The 21634-nt window shown below is 51.2% G+C and overlaps 1 protein-coding gene across 1 annotated transcript in view; it reads right to left on the bottom strand.

Annotated features, from left to right (window-relative positions):
• The window catches only part of TPR (translocated promoter region, nuclear basket protein), a 481409-nt gene that overhangs the window by 291693 nt on the left and 168082 nt on the right, over positions 1–21634 (bottom strand). The window contains exons 15-17 of the mRNA XM_075322004.1: positions 17896–18059; positions 16637–16764; positions 15093–15241 (exon numbers count right to left, since the gene is read on the bottom strand). Of these exons, the coding sequence (XP_075178119.1) occupies positions 15093–15241; positions 16637–16764; positions 17896–18059 (441 nt within the window). The remainder of the gene's footprint in view (positions 1–15092; positions 15242–16636; positions 16765–17895; positions 18060–21634) is intronic.

The following is a 21634-nucleotide window of genomic DNA, read 5'->3' as shown; positions in this document are numbered from 1 at the left end:
ATGAGGATGACTCGACGGCCCTCCATTCTGATCTTGCGCAGGACTCTGGGCAAGAGAGCTAGAGGGGGAAACACGTAGGACAAACGAAACTGGGACCAGTCTTGAACCAGAGCGTCCGCGGCGAAGGCCTGAGGATCGTGGGAGCGAGCCACGTAAACAGGAACTTTGTTGTTGTGACGGGATGCCATTAGGTCCACGTCCGGAGTGCCCCACTTGCGGCAGATTGACTGAAACACTGCCGGGTGCAGGGACCACTCGCCACCGTCCACGGTTTGACGGCTGAGATAATCTGCCTCCCAGTTTTCCACGCCTGGGATGTGGACTGCGGATATGGTGGACTTGGAGTCCTCCGCCCATTGAAGAATGCGTTGTACCTCCATCATTGCCAGACGGCTGCGTGTCCCGCCTTGGTGATTGATGTAGGCAACCGCTGTCGCGTTGTCTGACTGGACTCGAATGTGCCTGCCCGCCAACAGGTGGTGAAAAGCTAGGAGAGCTAAAAGCACGGCTCTGGTTTCCAGCACATTGATTGAAAGGGCTGACTCGGACGGAGTCCAAGTGCCCTGCGCTCTGTGGTGGAGACATACCGCTCCCCAGCCGGATAGACTGACATCCGTGGTGAGAATCACCCAGGACGGGGCCAGGAAGGAGCGCCCTTGGGACAGGGAGAGGGGCCGAAGCCACCACTGAAGAGAGCTCCTGGTCCGTGGCGACAGAGCCACTAACCTGTGTAAGGAGGAAGGCCGCTTGTCCCAACAGCGGAGAATGTCCAGCTGCAGGGGGCGCAGATGGAACTGAGCAAAGGGAACAGCCTCCATGGACGCCACCATTTGACCCAGCACCTGCATCAGACGCCTGAGGGTATAACGGCGGGGCCTCAGCAGAGAGCGCACCGCTAGCTGGAGTGACTGCTGTTTGACTAAGGGCAACTTCACAAGTGCCGGCAAAGTCTCGAACTGCATCCCTAGGTACGTGAGACTCTGGGTCGGAGTCAGAGTGGATTTGGGAAGATTGACAAGCCACCCGAATTGGGCTAGAGTGGCGAGACACTCCGCTGACAGTCTGCGCTGGATGAAGCCTTGACTAGAAGGTCGTCCAGGTAAGGAATCACTGCCAACCCCTGGAGGTGCAGAACCGCAATCACTGCTGCCATGACCTTGGTGAATACCCGAGGGGCCGTGGCTAACCCGAAGGGGAGAGCCACGAATTGGAAATGATCTTCTCCTATTGCAAAGCGTAGCCAACGGTGGTGTGAAACTGCAATTGGCACATGTAGATAGGCATCTCTGATGTCGATGGACGCCAGGAAATCCCCTTGGGTCATTGAGGCAATGACTGATCGCAGAGACTCCATGCGAAAATGCCGCACCTGAACATGCTTGTTGAGAAACTTGAGATCCAGGATGGGCCGGAAGGTACCGTCCTTTTTGGGAACTAGGAAGAGATTTGAGTAGAAACCTCTGAACCGTTCCCGGGCGGGAACTGGTACAATTACTCCGTTGGCCTGCAAGGCTGCCACGGCCTGTGAGAAGGCGGCGGCCTTGGAGCAAGGGGAAGTGGAGAAAAGAAGGGAATTTTGTTTACTTACCGTAAATTCCTTTTCTTCTAGCTCCAATTGGGAGACCCAGACAATTGGGTGTATAGGCTATGCCTCCGGAGGCCGCACAAAGTATTACACTAAAAGTGTAAAGCCCCTCCCCTTCTGCCTATACACCCCCCGTGCTCCCACGGGCTCCTCAGTTTTGGTGCAAAAGCAAGAAGGAGGAAAAAATTATAAACTGGTTTAAAGTAAATTCAATCCGAAGGAACATCGGAGAACTGAAACCATTCAACATGAACAACATGTGTACACAAAAATACAGGGGCGGGTGCTGGGTCTCCCAATTGGAGCTAGAAGAAAAGGAATTTACGGTAAGTAAACAAAATTCCCTTCTTCTTTGTCGCTCCATTGGGAGACCCAGACAATTGGGACGTCCAAAAGCAGTCCCTGGGTGGGTAAATAATACCTCATAATAGAGCCGTAACGGCTCCGTCCTACAGGTGGGCAATCGCCGCCTGAAGGACTCGCCTACCTAGGCTGACATCCGCCGAAGCATAGGTATGCACCTGATAGTGTTTCGTGAAAGTGTGCAGGCTCGACCAGGTAGCCGCCTGACACACCTGCTGAGCCGTAGCCTGGTGCCTCAAAGCCCAGGACGTACCCACGGCTCAGGTAGAATGGGCCTTCAGCCCTGAGGAAACCGGAAGCCCAGCCGAACGGTAAGCTTCGAGAATTGGTTCCTTGATCCACCGAGCCAGGGTTGATTTGGAAGCCTGTGACCCTTTACGCTGGCCAGCGACAAGGATAAAGAGTGCATCCGAGCGGCGCAGGGGCGCCGTACGAGAACAGTAGAGTCTGAGTGCTCTCACCAGATCTAACAAGTGCAAATCCTTTTCACATTGGTGAATTGGATGAGGGCAAAAAGAGGGTAAGGAGATATCCTGATTGAGATGAAAAGGGGATACCACCTTAGGTAGAAATTCCGGAACCGGACGCAGAACCACCTTGTCCTGGTGAAACACCAGGAAAGGGGCTTTGCATGACAATGCTGCTAGCTCCGACACTCTCCGTAGTGAAGTGACTGCTACTAGGAAAACCACTTTCTGCGAAAGGCGTGCGAGAGAAATATCCCTCATTGGCTCGAACGGTGGTTTCTGAAGAACCATCAGCACCCTGTTCAGATCCCAGGGTTCCAACGGACGTTTGTAAGGAGGGACGATGTGACAAACCCCCTGCAGGAACGTGCGTACCTGTGGAAGTCTGGCCAAGCGCTTCTGAAAAAACACAGAGAGCGCAGAGACTTGTCCCTTAAGGGAGCCAAGTGACAAACCCTTTTCCAATCCTGACTGAAGAAAGGACAGAAAAGTGGGCAAGGCAAATGGCCAGGGAGAAAAACCCTGATCAGAGCACCATGACAGGAATATTTTCCACGTCCTGTGGTAGATCTTGGCGGACGTTGGTTTCCTAGCCTGTCTCATAGTGGCAATGACCTCTTGAGATAATCCTGAAGACGCTAAGATCCAGGACTCAATGGCCACACAGTCAGGTTGAGGGCCGCAGAATTCAGATGGAAAAACGGCCCTTGAGACAGCAAGTCTGGTCGGTCTGGTAGTGCCCACGGTTGGCCGACCGTGAGATGCCACAGATCCGGGTACCACGACCTCCTCGGCCAGTCTGGAGCGACGAGGATGGCGCGGCGGCTGTCGGCCCTGATCTTGCGTAACACTCTGGGCAACAGTGCAAGCGGAGGAAACACATAAGGGAGTTGAAACTGCGACCAATCCTGAACTAAGGCGTCTGCCGCCAGAGCTCTGTGATCGTGAGAACGTGCCATGAATGCCGTGACCTTGTTGTTGTGCCGGGACGCCATTAGGTCGACGTCCGGCATCCCCCAGCGGCAACAGATCTCCTGAAACACGTCCGGGTGAAGGGACCATTCCCCTGCGTCCATGCCCTGGCGACTGAGAAAATCTGCTTCCCAGTTTTCCACGCCCGGGATGTGAACTGCGGAGATGGTGGAGGCCGTGGCTTCCACCCACATCAAAATCCGCCGGACTTCCTGGAAAGCTTGCCGACTGCGTGTTCCGCCTTGGTGGTTGATGTAAGCCACCGCTGTGGAGTTGTCCGACTGAATTCGGATCTGCTTGCCTTCCAGCCACTGCTGGAACGCTTTTAGGGCTAGATACACTGCCATGATCTCCAGAACATTGATCTGAAGTGAGGACTCTTGCTGAGTCCACGTACCCTGAGCCCTGTGGTGGAGAAAGACTGCTCCCCACCCTGACAGACTCGCGTCCGTCGTGACCACCGCCCAGGATGGGGGTAGGAAGGATTTCTCCTTCGATAATGAAGTGGGATGAAGCCACCACCGAAGGGAAGCTTTGGTTGCCTGAGAGAGGGAGACGTTCCTGTCGAGGGACGTCGGCTTCCTGTCCCATTTGCGTAGGATGTCCCATTGAAGAGGACGCAGGTGAAACTGCACGAAAGGGACTGCCTCCATTGCTGCCACCATCTTCCCCAGGAAGTGCATGAGGCGCCTCAAGGGGTGTGACTGACCTTGAAGGAGAGATTGCACCCCCGTCTGTAGTGAAGCTTCCGCTGAACAAGCAGCGTTCACTATCGCTGAGAGGGTATGAAACTCCATGCCAAGATATGTCAGCGATTGGGCCGGTGTCAGATTTGACTTTGGAAAATTGATGATCCACCCGAAACTCTGGAGAGTCTCCAGAGTAGCGGTGAGGCTGTGCTGGCATGCCTCTTGAGAGGGAGCCTTGACCAGCAGATCGTCTAAGTAAGGGATCACCGAGTGACCCTGAGAGTGGAGGACCGCAACTACTGCAGCCATGACCTTGGTGAAAACCCGTGGGGCTGTCGCCAGGCCGAACGGCAGTGCCACGAACTGAAGGTGTTCGTCTCCTATGGCGAAGCGCAGGAAGCGCTGATGCTCTGGAGCAATCGGTACGTGGAGATAAGCATCTTTGATATCGATCGATGCAAGGAAATCTCCTTGGGACATTGAGGCGATGACGGAGCGGAGGGATTCCATCCGGAACCGCCTGGTCTTTACGTGTTTGTTGAGCAGTTTTAGGTCCAGGACAGGACGGAAAGACCCGTCCTTCTTTGGAACCACAAACAGGTTGGAGTAAAAACCGTGACCCTGTTGCTGAAGAGGAACAGGGACCACCACTCCTTCTGTCTTCAGAGTGCCCAGCGCCTGCAGAAGAGCATCGGCTCGCTCGGGAGGCGGAGATGTTCTGAAAAATCGAGTCGGAAGACGAGAGCTGAACTCTATCCTGTAACCGTGAGACAGAATGTCTCTCACCCAACGGTCATTTACCTGTGGCAGCCAAATGTCGGAAAAGCGGGAGAGCCTGCCACCGACCGAGGATGCGGTGTGAGGATCCAGCCTCTCACCAAACAAACGGTCGCCAGAAAATGGCAAACCGGTTAAGCACTTTTTGGAAGCCGAATCTGCCTTCCATTCCCGTAGCCACAAGGCCCTGCGTATTGCCACCGAATTGTCGGCTGCAACCGCCGTACGGCTCGCAGAGTCCAGGACAGCATTAATAGCGTAGGACGCAAATGCCGACGTTTGAGAAGTTATGGACGCCACTTTCGGCGCAGACGTACGTGTGAGTGCGTCAATTTGCGCTTGACCCGCTGCAATAGCTTGGAGTGCCCATACAACTGCGAATGCTGGAGCAAAAGACGCGCCGATAGCTTCATAGATGGATTTCAACCATAGTTCCATCTGTCTGTCAGTGGCATCCTTGAGCGAAGCCCCATCTTCAACTGCGACTATGGATCTAGCCGCCAGTCTGGAGATTGGAGGATCCACCTTGGGACACTGAGTCCAGCCCTTGACCACGTCAGGGGGGAAGAGATAACGTGTATCCTTAAGGCGCTTGGAAAAAACGCTTATCTGGACAAACTCGGTGTTTCTGGACTGCCTCTCTGAAGTCGGAGTGATCCAGAAACATACTCGTTGTACGCTTGGGGAACCTGAAACGGAATTTCTCCTGCTGAGAGGCTGACTCCTCCACTGGAGGAGCCGAGGGAGAAATATCCAACATTTGATGTATGGACGCGATAAGATCATTCACTATGGCGTCACCATCAGGAGTATCAAGGTTGAGAGCGGCCTCAGGATCAGAATCCTGATCAGCTACCTCCGCTTCATCATACAGAGAGTCCTCCCGCTGAGACCCTGAACAATGTGATGAGGTCGAGGGGATTTCCCAGCGAGCTCGCTTAGGCGGTCTGGGGCTGCGGTCCGTGTCAGAGACCTCACCCTGGGATCTATGAGACACCCCGGGGGAACATTGTTGTTCCAACTGAGGGGAACCAGGGGGCAATGATTCCACAGTGCCCATGGTCTGAGATACCGGTCTGGACTGCAAAGCTTCTAGAATCTTAGCCATAGTCTCAGAAAGTATCAGTAAAAACTGCAAACTCCGTCCCTGTCACCTGGACAGTGTTAGCAGGTGGTTCCCCCTGGGCCCCCCTTAGCAGAGGCTCTGGCTGAGCAAGTGCCACAGGGGCCGAGCAGTGCACACAATGAGGGTCAGTGGAACCTGCCGGTAGCGAGGTCGTACATGCGGCGCAGGCAGCATAGTAAGCCTGTGTTTTGGCACCCCTGCCTCTTGTGGGTGCCATGCTGTTGTCTCCCCTGAGCAACACAATAGGGTATATAGTCAGAAATCAACCGTGCACCATACAGTGTAAAGTATAGCCTATAAATATATAATCTATAATTACACTTCTGCACAAGTGGGGCCAGCACCTCAGGTGCTGCTTACCGCCCGCTTAAAGCGGTTGTGTGTCCACCAGAATCCGTGCCTGGGTCCCCCAGAGCTTGTCTCCCCTCTGCAGCGTCAGAGGAGCTGACAGGAATGGCTGCCGGCGTCCTGAGGAGAGGAAGGAGCCGTGGGCGTGACCCAGAAAGTGCGGGAACTGGTGCCCCACTGTGCACAGTGAGGGGGGTGGAGTATGCAAAGCATGCTCCAGCCCTCAGTGCTGCCGTCCTGTACAGCGTCCCGCTTTTCACCTGACTGGCAGGGCTGGGGGCGGGAAGAAAAAGACTAGGCCGCAAAAGCCGGGGACTCGAGTTATAAGCGCGGCCGCCGTATAAGCGCGGTCGGCGCGGAAGTCCCCGGCGCACTAACAGTCCCAGCCGCGCCGCAGTGATAACAATGGCAGCGGCGGTCAGCGCGGCAGTCCCCATACACTAACACACTCAGCGACGCTGCAGTGTGTAATGGCACAAACGCAGTCAGCGCCGCGGTCCCCGGTGCACTAGCACACCCAGCAATGCTGGAGTGTTGCTGTGCGCGGTCCCCACGGGGACACAGAGTACCTCAAAGTAGCAGGGCCATGTCCCTGAACGATACTCGGCTCCTATCCAGCAGAGTCCTCAGGAGCTGTGGATGGAGCACGGTCTCAGTGCCTGGAGACCGATAGGATCCCACTTCACCCAGAGCCCTAAGGGGGATGGGGAAGGAAAACAGCATGTGGGCTCCAGCCTCCATACCCGCAATGGATACCTCAACCTTAACAACACCGCCGACAAGAGTGGGGTGAGAAGGGAGCATGCTGGGGGCCCTGTTATGGGCCCTCTTTTCTTCCATCCGACATAGTCAGCAGCTGCTGCTGACTAAGATGTGGAGCTATGCGTGCATGTCTGCCTCCTTCGCACAAAGCAAAAAACTGAGGAGCCCGTGGGAGCACGGGGGGTGTATAGGCAGAAGGGGAGGGGCTTTACACTTTTAGTGTAATACTTTGTGCGGCCTCCGGAGGCATAGCCTATACACCCAATTGTCTGGGTCTCCCAATGGAGCGACAAAGAAAAAATCTGTTTGGCGGGCTGGAAGAGAATTCTATCCTGTAGCCGTGGGAGATGATATCTCTCACCCACTGGTCGGAGAAGTGTTGAAACCAAGCGTCGCCAAAGTGGGAGAGCCTGCCACCGACTAAGGACGTCGCCGGAGCGGGCAGAGAGTCACGAGGAGGCTGCCTTAGTGGCAGCACCTCCTGCGGTCTTCTGTGGACGCGTTTTTGGGCGCCAGTTGGATTTCTGGTCCTTGGCTGAGTTAGCGGACGAGGCCGAGGGCTTAGAGGACGACCAGTTGGAGGAACGAAAGGAGCGAAACCTCGACTGATTCCTACCCTGGGCAGGTTTCCTGGTTTTGGTTTGTGGCATGGAAGTACTCTTCCCGCCAGTAGCTTCCTTAATAATTTCATCCAGCTGTTCTCCGAACAGCCGGGACCCAGCAAAAGGGAGCCCAGCAAGGTACTTCTTAGAAGAAGCATCTGCCTTCCACTCTCGAAGCCACAAGATCCTGCGGATAACGAGGGAATTAGTCGAAGCCACCGCAGTGCGGTGAGAAGCCTCCAGCATGGCAGACATGGCATAAGATGAAAAAGCTGAAGCTTGAGAAGTTAAGGCAACCATTTCGGGCATAGATTCCCTGGTGAGGGAATGCATCTCCTCTAGAGAAGCAGAGATGGCTTTGAGAGCCCACACTGCTGCAAAAGTCGGGGAAAACGCAGCCCCCGCAGCTTCATACACAGATTTGGCCAGAAGGTCAATCTGACGGTCAGTGGAATCCTTAAGGGAGGTGCCATCAGCCACCGACACAACGGTCCGGGCTGAGAGCCTAGACACCAGGGGGTCTACCTTTGGGGACTGAGCCCACTCCTTGACCACCTCAGGTGGAAAGGGAAAACGGTCATCAGAACCACGCTTTGGGAAGCGTTTGTTAGGACAGGCCCTGGGCTTGGTCACAGCGGCCTGAAAACTGGAGTGGTTAAAGAACACACTCTTTGCTCTCTTAGGCGAGGTAAACTGGTGCTTTTCTGCCAGAGAGGGTTGCTCCTCTGATACTGGCGGATTGAGATCCAGTACAGAGTTAATGGAAGCAATCAAGTCACTAAGATCTGAGTCACCCTCGGACAGATCAATGGGATACATGGAGTTAGCCTCCGAGCCCCCTGTAAAGGCATCCTCCTCATCCTGCGAGTCAGCTCTTGAATCAGAGCCGCGGGAGGAGGAGGGAGAGGAAACCCTGCGTCTCCTCTTAGGAGGACGGGGTCTGGGCCCTGATGATGAATCCTCTGTGAGCTCCGGTCCTAAGGGACGCTTAGCAGTAGAGGCACCCTGAGAAGGGGGCTGATGCATATTCATCAAGGTCCTGGACAGAAGTCCCATGGACTCAGCAAAAGACTGGGAGATAAACCTAGAAAAGGATTCTACCCAAGCCGGGGGTTCAGCCACAGGTGCAGGAGCAGCCTGAGAAACCACTGGGGGTGAGACTCCAGGCTGTGGCACCGCCAAGTTAGAGCAGACATCACAATGTGGATAGGTGCTCGGTTCAGCAGCAGGAGCTTACATGCAGTGCATACAGTATAAAGCTTTGGAGCCTTGCTCCTCGTGTGAGACATGCTGCTGGATTGGGGGCTCTGCAAGAGAATGAACCCCAGAGAGTATATACAGAGGTCCACAACCAGAGACCGGTTGTGGCTTACCAGACCACTGGAGCGGTGTTGTGTGCCCTCCAGAAGCCCGGACCCCCAAGCACAGCACCTCAGCAGGGATGCAGGGTGCAGACCCAGCGCCGAGTGAACTCTGTCTGAGAAAATGGCCGCCGGAGCGAAGAGAGGGGGCGGGACTTGGCTTGGAGAGCGGGATCTGGAGGGCCATAGAGACTTACAGGGGAGGAGACACGCACAGCAGTGGGGAGTGTCCCTCCCCTGTGCAGAACGGCCGCCGGGAGGAGCCGAGCCTGTCCCTCTGCATGAGTGACATGCGAAAGCAGTGAACAGAAACTAGGCCTCCGGCAAAGCCGGGGCCTAAATTTGAGCGGCGAGGCCAACGCGCAGGCACCATCGGCGCGGTTCTCGGGCGACAGCTAGAGAACCCGCCGGAAATGCCAATAAATACAGTAAGCACACTCTCCCCAAACAATAAAGCACAGGGACCCCCAATATATAAACGTCTCAGGTACTTAGCTGCTGAGACGCAGGGCCAGGTCCCTGGGGATGAGTGCTCCGGTCCAGCAGGGTCCTGAAGGGCTGCGGATGGAGACCGGTCTCCTGCCAGGCATGGAGACCGTGCTGGCTCCCACTTCAAGCCAGAGCCCAGGAGGGATGGTGAAGGAGCACGGCATGTAAGGCTCCAGCCTCGGAAATCAACCTACAACACCGCCGACACAGTGGGGTGAGAAGGGACATGCCGGGGGTCCAGACGTGGACCCGCACTTCTTCAATCTCATTCCAAAAAGGAAAAAAATCTTATGAGAATGCATGTGTGGATGTATGCCTCCTGAACAAAAAGCGATAAACTGGCTGGGTCTGCTCACCAGTGGGTGTATAAGCTCAGAGGGAGGAGCTACACTTTTAAGTGTAGTACTTTGTGTGTCCTCCGGAGGCAGAAGCTAAACACCCATGGTCTGGGTCTCCCAAAGGAACGATAAAGAAAGGCCAAATAATGATGGCCCTTCCCACGCTAATACTATCAGCACCCAGTTGTCTGCTGTACCTTAGCAAGTTTTCGAAAAATGGGGGGGGGGGGAAACCACGTCTCTTTGTTTGTAAATCAAATAATTGAAAAGAAAAAAAAAAGTGTGGGATCCCCTCTATTTTTCATAACCAGCCAAGGTACAGCAGACAGCCGAGGGTTGCAGCCTGCAGCTTCTGCTGTTTCTGTGCTGGATATGATAAACGAGGGGGACCCCACATCCCCCCCACCAAAATGTAAAAAAAGAAAGCTGGCCAAGTTAGCTACCCCTCCATCGAGCTATTCTATTAAGGTCTATTCTATAGGTTCTATTCTTTTTAAAGGGAACTTGTCAGCAGAAATTTTGCCCAAAACCTAAAAGATTCCCCCCTCTGCAGCTCCTGGGCTGCATTCTAGCAAGGTTCCTGTTATTATTGTACCCCCTGTGAGACCAAAATAAAGACTTTATAAAGTCTTATCTTTTCGTATGGCAATCTTTTTTTATAGTCACGGGGGCGAGCTTTCTGGCGTCCGTTCTCCCTCCTGGTCCTTATTGCCGACCCCACATCGCTCTTTTGCATAGCTGATGACGCCGCCCACTGCTCCAGCGGTCCCCGCGCATGCCTAGTGCCAGTCTCACGGGACTGAGCAGTGTGACCGCTGGTGACGTGTGCGCGGGCACGACATTATGGGCAGCGCTGTGATTTTCATCAGCAAGTACCCGCGCTTTCCCCTCTGCTTCCACCGTTCTGCGCAAGCGCTGGCCATATGGCCCCACGTCACCTCCCATCTATTTCCTGCTCCAGGAAAAGATGGGCAAGAGGACAAAATTGCAGCGTATGCATATACCCTTATAGCTGTACATTCTCTTGCTATCTTGTGTTAAACTCCTTAGCAATCAGTGTGAGGTAGTAGCTACTCAAGCATATGAAAATACAAAGTGTATATTCACAGCTCCCCCCTCTCTCAGTGCTGGGATCAGTGGTCGTAAGTCTGAACTGAATTTGCACTGCTGCCCCCACCCATACTCCCTCCCACCTCTCAGCAGTGATAGTGATTGGAATGAGAGGTGGGAGTAGTGAATATGCAGTTTGTATTTATATATGCTCACACTGTTTCGAACACAGCTTAACCCCTTCACGACCTTGGACGGATCTCAGTCCAGGATCATGTCCCGTTAAGCCCCGCCCCCTGCCACGGGCAGGCAGCGTGGATCAGCACACATCAGCTGTTTTCAACAGCTGACATGTGTGCCTGCTAGCCGCGGGTGGAATCGCTTCCACCTGCGGCCATTAACCCCTTAAATCTTGCTGCCAAAGTCTGGCAGCAAGATCTAAATGCGCGCGGCCATGTTTTTTACTTACCGCCGCCCCCACCGGAAGTCGCGTGTGTTATCACGTGACTATCGGTGGTTGCCATCGTAGCACAGGGTCATGTGATGTTGCATGAAGCTATGATGTTTCACTTTCGTTTTCCCTCAGCCGAGAGCAGAGGGAAAAACAAAGTGACTGAATCTGCTGTTTACAGCTGTATTGCTGTGATCAGCAGATAAATAATAGCGATCGGATTGCTGATCGCTATAGCCCCCTAGGGGGACTAGTAAAATAAAAAAGAAAAAAGTAAAAAAAAAAGTTTTAAAAAAAAACCTAAAAGTTCAAATCACACCCTTTCCCCCCATTGAAAATTAAAGGGTTAAAAAATAAATAAATATACACATATTTGGTATCGCCGCGTTCAGAAATGCCCGATCTATCAAAATATAAAGTCAATTAATCTGATTGGTAAACGGCGTAGTGGCAAAAAAAATTCCAAAAGCCAAAATTACGTTTTTTGGTCGCCGCAAGTTTTACGCAAAATGCAATAATAGGCGATCAAAACGTAGCATCTGCGCAAAAATGGTACCATTATAAACGTCAGCTCGAGACGCAAAAAATAAGCCATCACTGAGCCATAGATCCCAAAAAATAAGAACGCTACGTGTTTCGGAAAATGGCGCAAAACGTGTGCCACTTTTATTGGACAAACTTGTGAATTTTTTTTAACCCCTTAGATACAAGTAAACCTATACATGTTTGGTGTCTACAAACTTGCACCGACCTGAAGCATCACTTAGATACATCAGTTTTATCATATAGTGAACACTGAATAAAACATCCCATAAACTATTGTGCGATCACACTTTTTTTGCAGTTTTTCCACACTTGGAATTTTTTTGCTGTTTTCCAGTACAATATATGGTAAAACCTATGGTTTCCTTTAAACGTACAACTCGTCCCGCAAAAAACAAGCCCTCATATGGCAAGATTGACGGAATTATAAAAAAGTTACGGCTCTCGGAAGAAAAGGAGCAAAAATCAAAAACGGAAAGTGCCCGGGGGCTGAAGGGGTTAATATAAGATGAGATGAAGCAAAGCTATAGAAGTTACTGATCCTGAAACGTCTCCTTAAGCACTAGCTAAAGAAACCATTAGTATTGTACTATAAAATCACCTGACAGATTCCCTTTAACTGCTTTTCTATTTGTATATATTTTTTGGCTTCCTGCCTGATGACTCTTCATTTGATAATTCTCAGTGCATGATGGGATATTCAAACAAAGTCATTGTGGGGCAGAGGCTACAGTCACTATCCCAGCCTCTGTCCTCTCCCTGAAACTAAGTATCATCAGTGTTTCAGAGGCTCATCTCTGCACGCTGTGCGATGTACACAGTGCGTGGTTTATTTTCGACTTAGATGAATAGTAAAAAAACTGGCAATAGAGCGGTGTCAGAATACCCAGTAGAGACCAGTGACGTCAACTGCAGGGAAGGTCACTAGTCTCCTTAATGCCTGGTATTACCGCTGTGTTGTCAGCTTTTTACTACTGATCTAAACTGACAACAGAGCGCATTCTCTGCACATCGCACAGAAAGGGGGCAGAGGCTGTGACCCCCGGCTGCTACAGCCGTTAGTTTTTGGTGATGCCATGTCAATTTACAGGCTCAGGGTGATGTCTAGTTAACTTCAATCTTGCGGGCATTCACCCAATAAGGCTGTGTTGTGGGCAGGGAAACACCATCCACAGCACAGACAAATGGAGCACGCAGGTAAAGAGTGGGCTGGAGTGCACGGAGCCACCCACCCCAGCACCTGCTTCAGCTGAATGTGTATCCGAGGGCGCGCATTCAGCTGAAATACATGGCATAACAGAGACCCGTTGGATCCATGCACTGCAAATCGGTGGCTGCATGGGTAATAGGAAGCAGGAGCCAGCAATGGGGACAAGTAGTGTACCCGCTGCTCAAAGATATGAATGTTCACTGCTCTCCACGCACAGTCCCACCCATCTCTCTGCACTATGCCGAGAGGTGGATGGGATTATGGGCGTGGGAAGCGGTGAATATTCATATCCTTAAGCAGCAGCCACTGAATTCCACCATCAGAACAATACAAGTGCTGAGTGAGCAGTGTTCTGTCCTGCAGTTCTGAGGGAGAGCTGGTTGGAATCTACCAAGCTGAGCTGTCTGGTAAATAATCCAGTTTCTGTCTGTGCTGCTGGTGAGCGGCTCCTGCCCTGTCCGCTCCCTCCGGCAGAGAAGGAATGTAACGCTCACTGCAGGAGATGGTAAGTAGATAGAACCACTAGACCACAGGGGGAACCCGGGCTCACCCTTTACTGGGAGGTGCTTGACTAACCGCCCACCACAAGGCAGATGCCAGGTACGACTCCCAGGTCAGCGATCGGGACTGTGGCAGCTGACCCCCAGGGCAAAGACAGACACAGGTACAGACAAGCAGAATCTCTAGTGTAGACAGGGACCACTGGGATGGCTGAGGCAGATAGCATGGCCTGGACATTCAGGCACAGTCACTAGCGTAGACCGGGACCATCATGCCGGTTGAGGCGGATAGCACAGCTAGAGTGGACAGGCACAGTCACAGATATAGACCGGGACCACTGGGACGGCTGAGGTGGATAGCACGGCCGGGATGGACAGGTCCAGTCATCAGCATTGACACTGACCAATGGGACGAACAGGCACCGGCAAGGCAGGAGTACAGGAATATACACTGGCTAGGGAATGTACAGTGGACATGGGGACCTGACAACTAGCTGGCTAAGGGACAAACCACTAACTAATCATGTTGCTCAGGCACCTCACATAGTGGGAGAATGCCTTAAGAACCCAGTGCCTCACCGCTATAGGCTGAAAGGCATTTCCAGGAAATGGAACTGTGCCCTTTAAGAGACTGGCAGCAGTGTGCATGCACGCCCTAGGAGCACTCCTAGAGGACCTGTGTGGTATGCACAGGACCCTGGAGGGGAAAGCAGAGAACACCCACGTGGAGGACCGCAGTGAAGCCAGGCAGCGTGGTGCGTGCCAGCCGCAGCGGTTAGAGGGAGTCTGCATACTTGCAGGGGGGAGAGGGGGAAGTGCTTTCACACTAGCACTACAAGGGGGCAGGAGGGGTGTGCTGGGATAGTGTTGCTGTAAGCACAAGCTGAGGACGTGCCGCTCATAGTGTAACCTTAGCTACCTCCAGCATAAAGCAGTGTCTGTGTGTATCTGAGGTATGTGCTGTGTGTGCAATATTTCTGTGTTTATATGATGATTTGTTTTTCTGCATTTGCAAAATCCATACTTGAAGATGGAGGAAGGAGGGTGGTTTGGGTGGAGTTTTCAGTGGGTGTTAGGTGACACTGCAATGCATGATGGAACTTGTAGTAATAGAACACAGTATGTAAGGAGAGAGGAAGTAGTCGATTAACCCAATCAGAGCTGTATCCAGCAATGAGGATGTGCCGCTAGAGCATGATAATAGGTAATATTGCTAAAATGAGATCATGAATGTTTTGAGAGGCACATAATAGCAAGATTTATGGGGGAGGAATAAATCGTGTTATGGTATTGGACAACCTATAACTATTCACCTAATCTTGGCTGGATTTGTACGTACAAAAACACACTTCAAGCTATTGCCTTTTATATATATATATATATATATAAAAAAAAAAAATAATAATAATCCCTAAGAAACCCTTACAGATAACTGATTAGATTCATTAATTAGATTTACCGTTTTGAAGCAAATTCCAGCTGAGTGGAAATTTTGGTGTTTTGGGACCGTTGTTCAGTAATTTGCTCCTGAAGTTTTTCATTTTGATCATTGAGCATTCTGTCATTTTCAGCTTTTTCTTTCCGATAATTTTCAAACACTTCTTTAAGCTGTAGGATGAAAATGTACATGAGAACATTGATCATGGGCATTTTACGGCCAGCTTTATTAGAATAAACTTCAATTAAAAAGGGTTCATCTCTGAGGTCCGTATACACAGTGCCTTGCCAAAGTATTGTAAGAATGTAGATCATGTGAGCAGACTGTCAGTCATTACATGTCTCACACTGATAACGCCCCTTTCATTTAAAATAATCTCTGGAGGCAGATTCTCTGGGGTCTCATAGATCTAAATGGCTCATTTACATATTATTACAATGAAATTTACATTTTCTTAAAACATCAGATTGCAGATATCAAAGTATATGTCAAAGTCACTTTATTCAACTCTCTATGACCTACATGTCCATATAGGCGGCTTAGGAAGGGTTAAGTGAGGTAAGAAAGAGGACCGCACTCCTTCACAGTGCTGGAAACTTTATTCAAACAGGTGCAAGGTAAAAAGCTGGAGGCAACCTGTATGCCAGCTCCTGCTATGGACGACGGACGTTTCGCCTATTGATTAGGCTTCCACGGGTCCACTGGTGGACCCGTGGAAGCCTAATCAATAGGCGAAATGGCAGTCATCCATAGCAGGAGCTGGCATACAGGTTGCCCCCAGCTTTTTACCTTGCACCAGTTTGAATAAAGTTTCCAGCACTGCGAAGGAGTGCGGTCCTCTTCCTTACCTCACCATCCTTGGATCTTATTTTGCGACGCGCACCCCGCTCTGGATTTAACAACCGGCAAGTAAAACCCCGGGCATATGCGGTACCGCAGGTGACAAGCGGTGGTGCACAACCATTCTTCATTTTGTGCATATACTTAGGAAGGGTTAATTCTGACAGATTAACTTTAAAATGCTGGGGAATGGCAGGACTGGACTGTTACCATGCTGCTTCTCTCCTCTGCAGTGCAAATGCAGCTAGAGCTGATCTCCCAAGCAATGCATTATAGCTTCTTTGGTAGAAATTCAGCACAGCATCAACACACAAGAAATGATTGAATCAAAAATGCTTGAACCCGGCAAACCACACATTTATTCATTACTCTACTAAAAGGGTTTTTGTGAAAATTAGAAAAACAAGTTGAGAAAGTTTGAAAATAAAGAACGCCATTGCATCTCCCAGTGCCTCAGTGGTCCCCCGCTGACCCTGCAGTGTGTCCTGTACATAATGGTTAGGGCTACAGCCAAATCACACCCACCCCTTATACAACCTAATCACTGCAGGACAAGCGTGGGCCACAAAAGTAGCTGGAGCTCAATGGATCGGTTACTTATTTTTTATCAATCCCTTCTCTTGGACAACTTTTTTTTTTTAAGTCAATTCTACTAGGAGATATATTCTTTTAACACCAAGGCTCCCACCCCCACAACTGCAGTATTACACAACGGTGTCCCTCACCTGTTTCAGAGCAGCTTTCGCTTCAGTTGCCTCTGAGGATTCAGAAATCAAAACTGTGGGAGCTGGAGTGGATGGGAGCTGAGACGCTCTAGGGGATTTTCTTGGGGTTGAGGTCACTGATGCTTCATCTAAATGGAGAAAGAAAAAAAAAAATACAAACAAAAAACGTTTCATGCAAAGATTCATGCCATTAAGACAACCATGCTGAAACTGCAATATCAATTTGGCTCTACCAGACTCGTTACTTCACTCCACACGAGATCTTTAATACAGATTTTCAGGGCTTAAATACTCAAAAAATAAAAACACAACAACCACCCCCACCACAACCAACCCCACAATCACACCAACCACCACAACCATCAGCACAATCACACCAACCACCCCCACCAACACAAACCACCCCCACAAGTACAATCACAACCACCACCCCCACCAGCACAATCACAACCACCACCCCCACCAGCACAATCATAACCACCACAAACCACCCCCCCCACCCGTACAATCACAACAACCACCACAACCAGCACAAATCACAACCACCCCCACCCCCACAACCACCCCCAGCATCACAATCCCAACAACCAGCACAAACCACCCCCACAACCACCTCCACCAGCACAATCACAACCACCACCCTCACCAGCACAAACCACCCCCACAACCACTACCACAATCACAACCACCCCCATCAGTACAATCACAACCACCAGGACAACAACCCCCACAATCACAACCACCCCCACCAAAATCACAACCACCCCCACAACAACAACCACAACATCCACAACCAGAGGAACAATGGAAATCTTTGTCCACCTAGCTCAGAGAGATGTCAGTCATCATACATGCCCAACTAAAGTCTGAACCACATTTTTAATACAATGCAATAAGGTGCAGGAAAGTCACTTTTATATATTGTGAGATCTGCAGGGCTGTATGACATCAAAAAGGGGAACAAACAAACAAAAACAAGCCATGTGTTGGTAAGAACAGACTCAATTCTATAGAGATGCATGCAACAGCAGATATTCATTGGTGAGGTGTAGAGTAGAGCGGCACCAGGCTCATTAGTAGAGAGGCGGAATACACCTCATTAAGCCCAACAAACCCTTAATGGGGATTATAAAATATGCACAATAATAGTGAGGCAGCAGCGCTGTCAATGCATCATCCCTTCAATACAGCAACATATTCTGATAACAGGTCCACTGTAAGGTAACGCATGTATATTGTTGCCAACAGAAATGTCTTACCTGATGAGGGCAACGTGACTCCAGTTGTCTGAGCCAACAGAATACGATACATGTCTCGCTGACGTATAATGGACTCCAACATGTGCATATGATGCTGACGATTATCACGAAGCTGCTCCAATTCAGAAAGAGCCAGGTCAAGCTTCCGTTTTACATCAGAAAGCCTAGAAACAGGAAGATTACATTACTCCGTGACCTATTAATCACAAAGAATGCAAATACTGCAACAACAAAATAACTTTTAAAGGGTTGGTAAAAACCCAGATCAATCAAATTTACAGTAGAGCTGGAGAGCAGTCACTGGCAGGAGAGGTTTGCACATGGTTTCTTTAAGGCCCCTTTACACACTGCAACATCGCAAACGACATCATGTAACGTCACCGGTTTTTTTACGTAATAGCGACCTCCCCAGCGACATTGCAGTGTGTGAAACACATCAGCGACCTGGCCCCTGCTGTGAGGTTGCTGATCACTACACATCTCTCAGGACCATTCTTTGGTCCTTTGTTTCCCGCTGTGCAGCATGATCGCTAGAAAGTTTCAGTGTGTAAAGGGGACTTTACAGCGACTTTGTTAGCGACTTCCCTTTCAAAAAGAAGGATTTTTGTGCACTCACCGTAAAATCTTTCTCTGAGTCTACATTGGGGGACACAGGACCATTGGACCATTGGACCATGGGTGTATGCTGCTGTGACTAGGAGGCTGACACTAAGTGAACATAAAAAGAGTAAGCTCCTCCCTGGCAGTGTACACCCCGAACCGGAGGCGGAACTATGCCAGTTTAGTGCAAAAGCAGTAGTAGGAGAGACCTGAACAACCATAACTAAACAATGTAATACACGAGAAAAATGTGTGGTGAAAATATATATATATATGCCGGATGGAAACAAAGGTGACCCGCAAACAACATCGGGAAACATCCGGTAAATGAAGACCTCACAATCCAAACAGGGTGGGTGCTGTGTCGCCCAATGAAGACTCAGAGAAGGAGATTTTACGGTGAGTACACAAAAATCCTTCTTTCTCTATCGCTTTCATAGGGGGACACAGGACCGTGGGACGTCCAAACGCAGTTCCTGGGTGGGTACATAAGCCATCCTACAGATCAAAAACAAAAACGCACAAATTCTGTAGGAACGCTCTAACAAATGTTTACTACCTTTTTAGAGGTGTGCGACGGCCGTCCCTTTCTCCCAAGGCAGGCATCTGCTGATGCCTGGGTGTGGACCTTGTAAAACCTGGTGAAGGTATGAAGACTGGACCACATTGCGGCTTTGCAGACTTGCTCGGCTGAAGCCTGGTGCCTGATTGCCCAAGACGCCCCAACTGCACGGGTGGAATGGGCTCTTACTCCCCTCGGAGGGGACTTGTCCCTGATTCGGTAGGACTCCGAAATGGCTGACCTGATCCATCTGGCAATGGTAGCCTTGGACGCCGGCATGCCCTTCTTGGAACCAGAAGGCAGGACGAACAGGTTGTCTGATATGCGGAAAGGTGCAGTTCTCGAGACGTAAGTCCTGAGCGCTCGTACTAAGTCCAGAGTGTGTAGTGACCTTTCCAAGGAGCGAGTGGGTGCCGGACAAAAAGATGGAAGCACGATATCCTCATTCAGGTGAAAAGGAGACACCACCTTCGACAGGAACTCCGGAGATGGACGCAGGACAACCTTGTCCTGGTGAAAAACAAGAAAAGGTGAACGGCACGAAAGAGCTGCCAGTTCAGACGTTCTCCTGATTGAAGTGACCGCCACCAAAAAGATCACTTTCCAGGATAAGTGTGAGAATGAAGATTCTTTGAGTGGTTCAAAAGGAGCCAGTTGGAGGGATCCTAAAACCAGATTAAGATCCCATGGTTCTAGCGGAGCCCGATAGGGCGGATTCAGATGAGCGACACATTGGGTGAACGTCTTGACCTGCGGACGTGATGCTAGATTTCTTTGGAAAAGCACAGAAAGCCGAAACCTGCCCCTTGATGGTTGCCAGCGAGAGACCCGCTTGCAACCCTGCCTGAAGAAACGCTAGAAGCGTCGGTATTGACAGAACTAGCGGGGAGAGATTTCCGTTGACCTCGCACCACTGAAAAAAGGCCTTCCAGGTGCGGTGGTAGATCTTTGAAGATGAAGGCTTTCGAGCCCTAATCATAGTCTGAATCACTCCTGGAGCAAATCCTGACTGGGCTAACAGCCAGGATTCAAGAGCCATGCCGTCAAACTGAGAACCCCTGAATTTTGATGGAAGAGCGGACCTTGAGACAGCAGGTCCGGCCGATCCGGAAGCCGCCATGGGGTGTCTGCGACGAGCTGTGCGAGTTCTGCGAACCATGCTCGCCTGGGCCATTCTGGGGCGATGAGAATCACCGGAATGCACTCTGCCTTGATTTTGAGGACTCTTGGGATCAGTGGCAGCGGCGGGAAGATGAACGGTAGTCTGAACTGATTCCACGGAAGAATGAGGGCGTCGACTCCTAGCGCCTGCTTGTCGTGGGAGCGGGATATGAACTGTGGGACTTGATTGTTGAACCGCGAGGCCATCAGGTCCACATCCGGAGTCCCCCACCTGTGGCAGATCTGCTCGAAAACCTCTCTGTTGAGAGACCATTCGCCCGACGCCAGACCCTGTCTGCTGAGGTAGTCGGCCGCCCAGTTTTCCACGCAAGGGATATGTACCGCGGAGATCCTGGCGTGGTGAGACTCTGTCCACTGTATGATCCTCTTCACCTCTCTCATCGCCATGACACTCCTCGTGCCGCCCTGATTGATGTATGCCACCGCCGTGGCGTTGTCCGATTGTATCCTGATTGGAGACCCCTGGAGAAGGCGCTGAAAGGCTTGCAGGGCTCGTAGGACCGCTCTGATCTCCAAAACATTGATCGGGAGCCGGCTTTCCTGGTAGGACCACTGACCGTGAGCCGTGTGTTGATGGAAGACCGCTCCCCAGCCCAGAAGGCTGGCATCGGTGGTGACTGTCTTCCAGTGCACCGGTAAGAACGACGTTCCTTTGACGAGATTCTGGCTGTTGGTCCACCAGCGCAGCGAGTGGCGGACTTCCGGGGACAAATCTATCTTGCGATCCAAGGTGAATAGAGACTTGTCCCAATTGTGCAGCAGAGAAAGCTGAAGGGGGCGAAGGTGGAAGCGGGCAAACGGAACAGCCTCTATTGCCGCCACCATTCGACCGAGGGCCCTCATACCGAAGCGTATGGACACCGCTCTGGAGAGGTGGAGGGTCTGGACGTCCTTCCGGAGGGAGACAATCTTTTCCAGTGGAAGGAACACGCGTCCTTGGATGGTATCGAACTCCATGCCTAGGAAGGTAATCCGGCGAGCCGGGGTCAACGAGGACTTCTTCCGATTGATGAGCCAACCAAGACAGGATAGAGTGTTGATGGTGACCTGGACACTTAGACGACAGTCGTTAAAAGGACCCTTTGATCAGTAAGTCGTCCAGGAATGGAATTACCAAAACACCTCTGGAGTGCAGGATCGACATGGCAGCAGCCATGACCTTCGTGAACACTCGAGGCGCAAACGCAAGACCAAACGGTAGGGCAGTGTACTGATAATGATCGTGTGCCACGGCAAAGCGTAGGAATTTTTGGTGCTGGTGTGCAATCGGGATATGCAGATATGCGTCCTGTATGTCCAGAGAGGCGAGGAATTCGCCGACCTCCATGGAGGCAATCACCGACCGGAGGGACTCCATGCGAAATCTTCGGGTTCTGATGTACCTGTTGAGGATCT

Source organism: Anomaloglossus baeobatrachus, chromosome 8, assembly GCF_048569485.1.
Source record: "Anomaloglossus baeobatrachus isolate aAnoBae1 chromosome 8, aAnoBae1.hap1, whole genome shotgun sequence".
Lineage (NCBI taxonomy): Eukaryota > Metazoa > Chordata > Amphibia > Anura > Aromobatidae > Anomaloglossus > Anomaloglossus baeobatrachus.
Note: the sequence above shows the minus strand (reverse complement) of the source record. Positions and strands in the feature narration are given on the sequence as shown.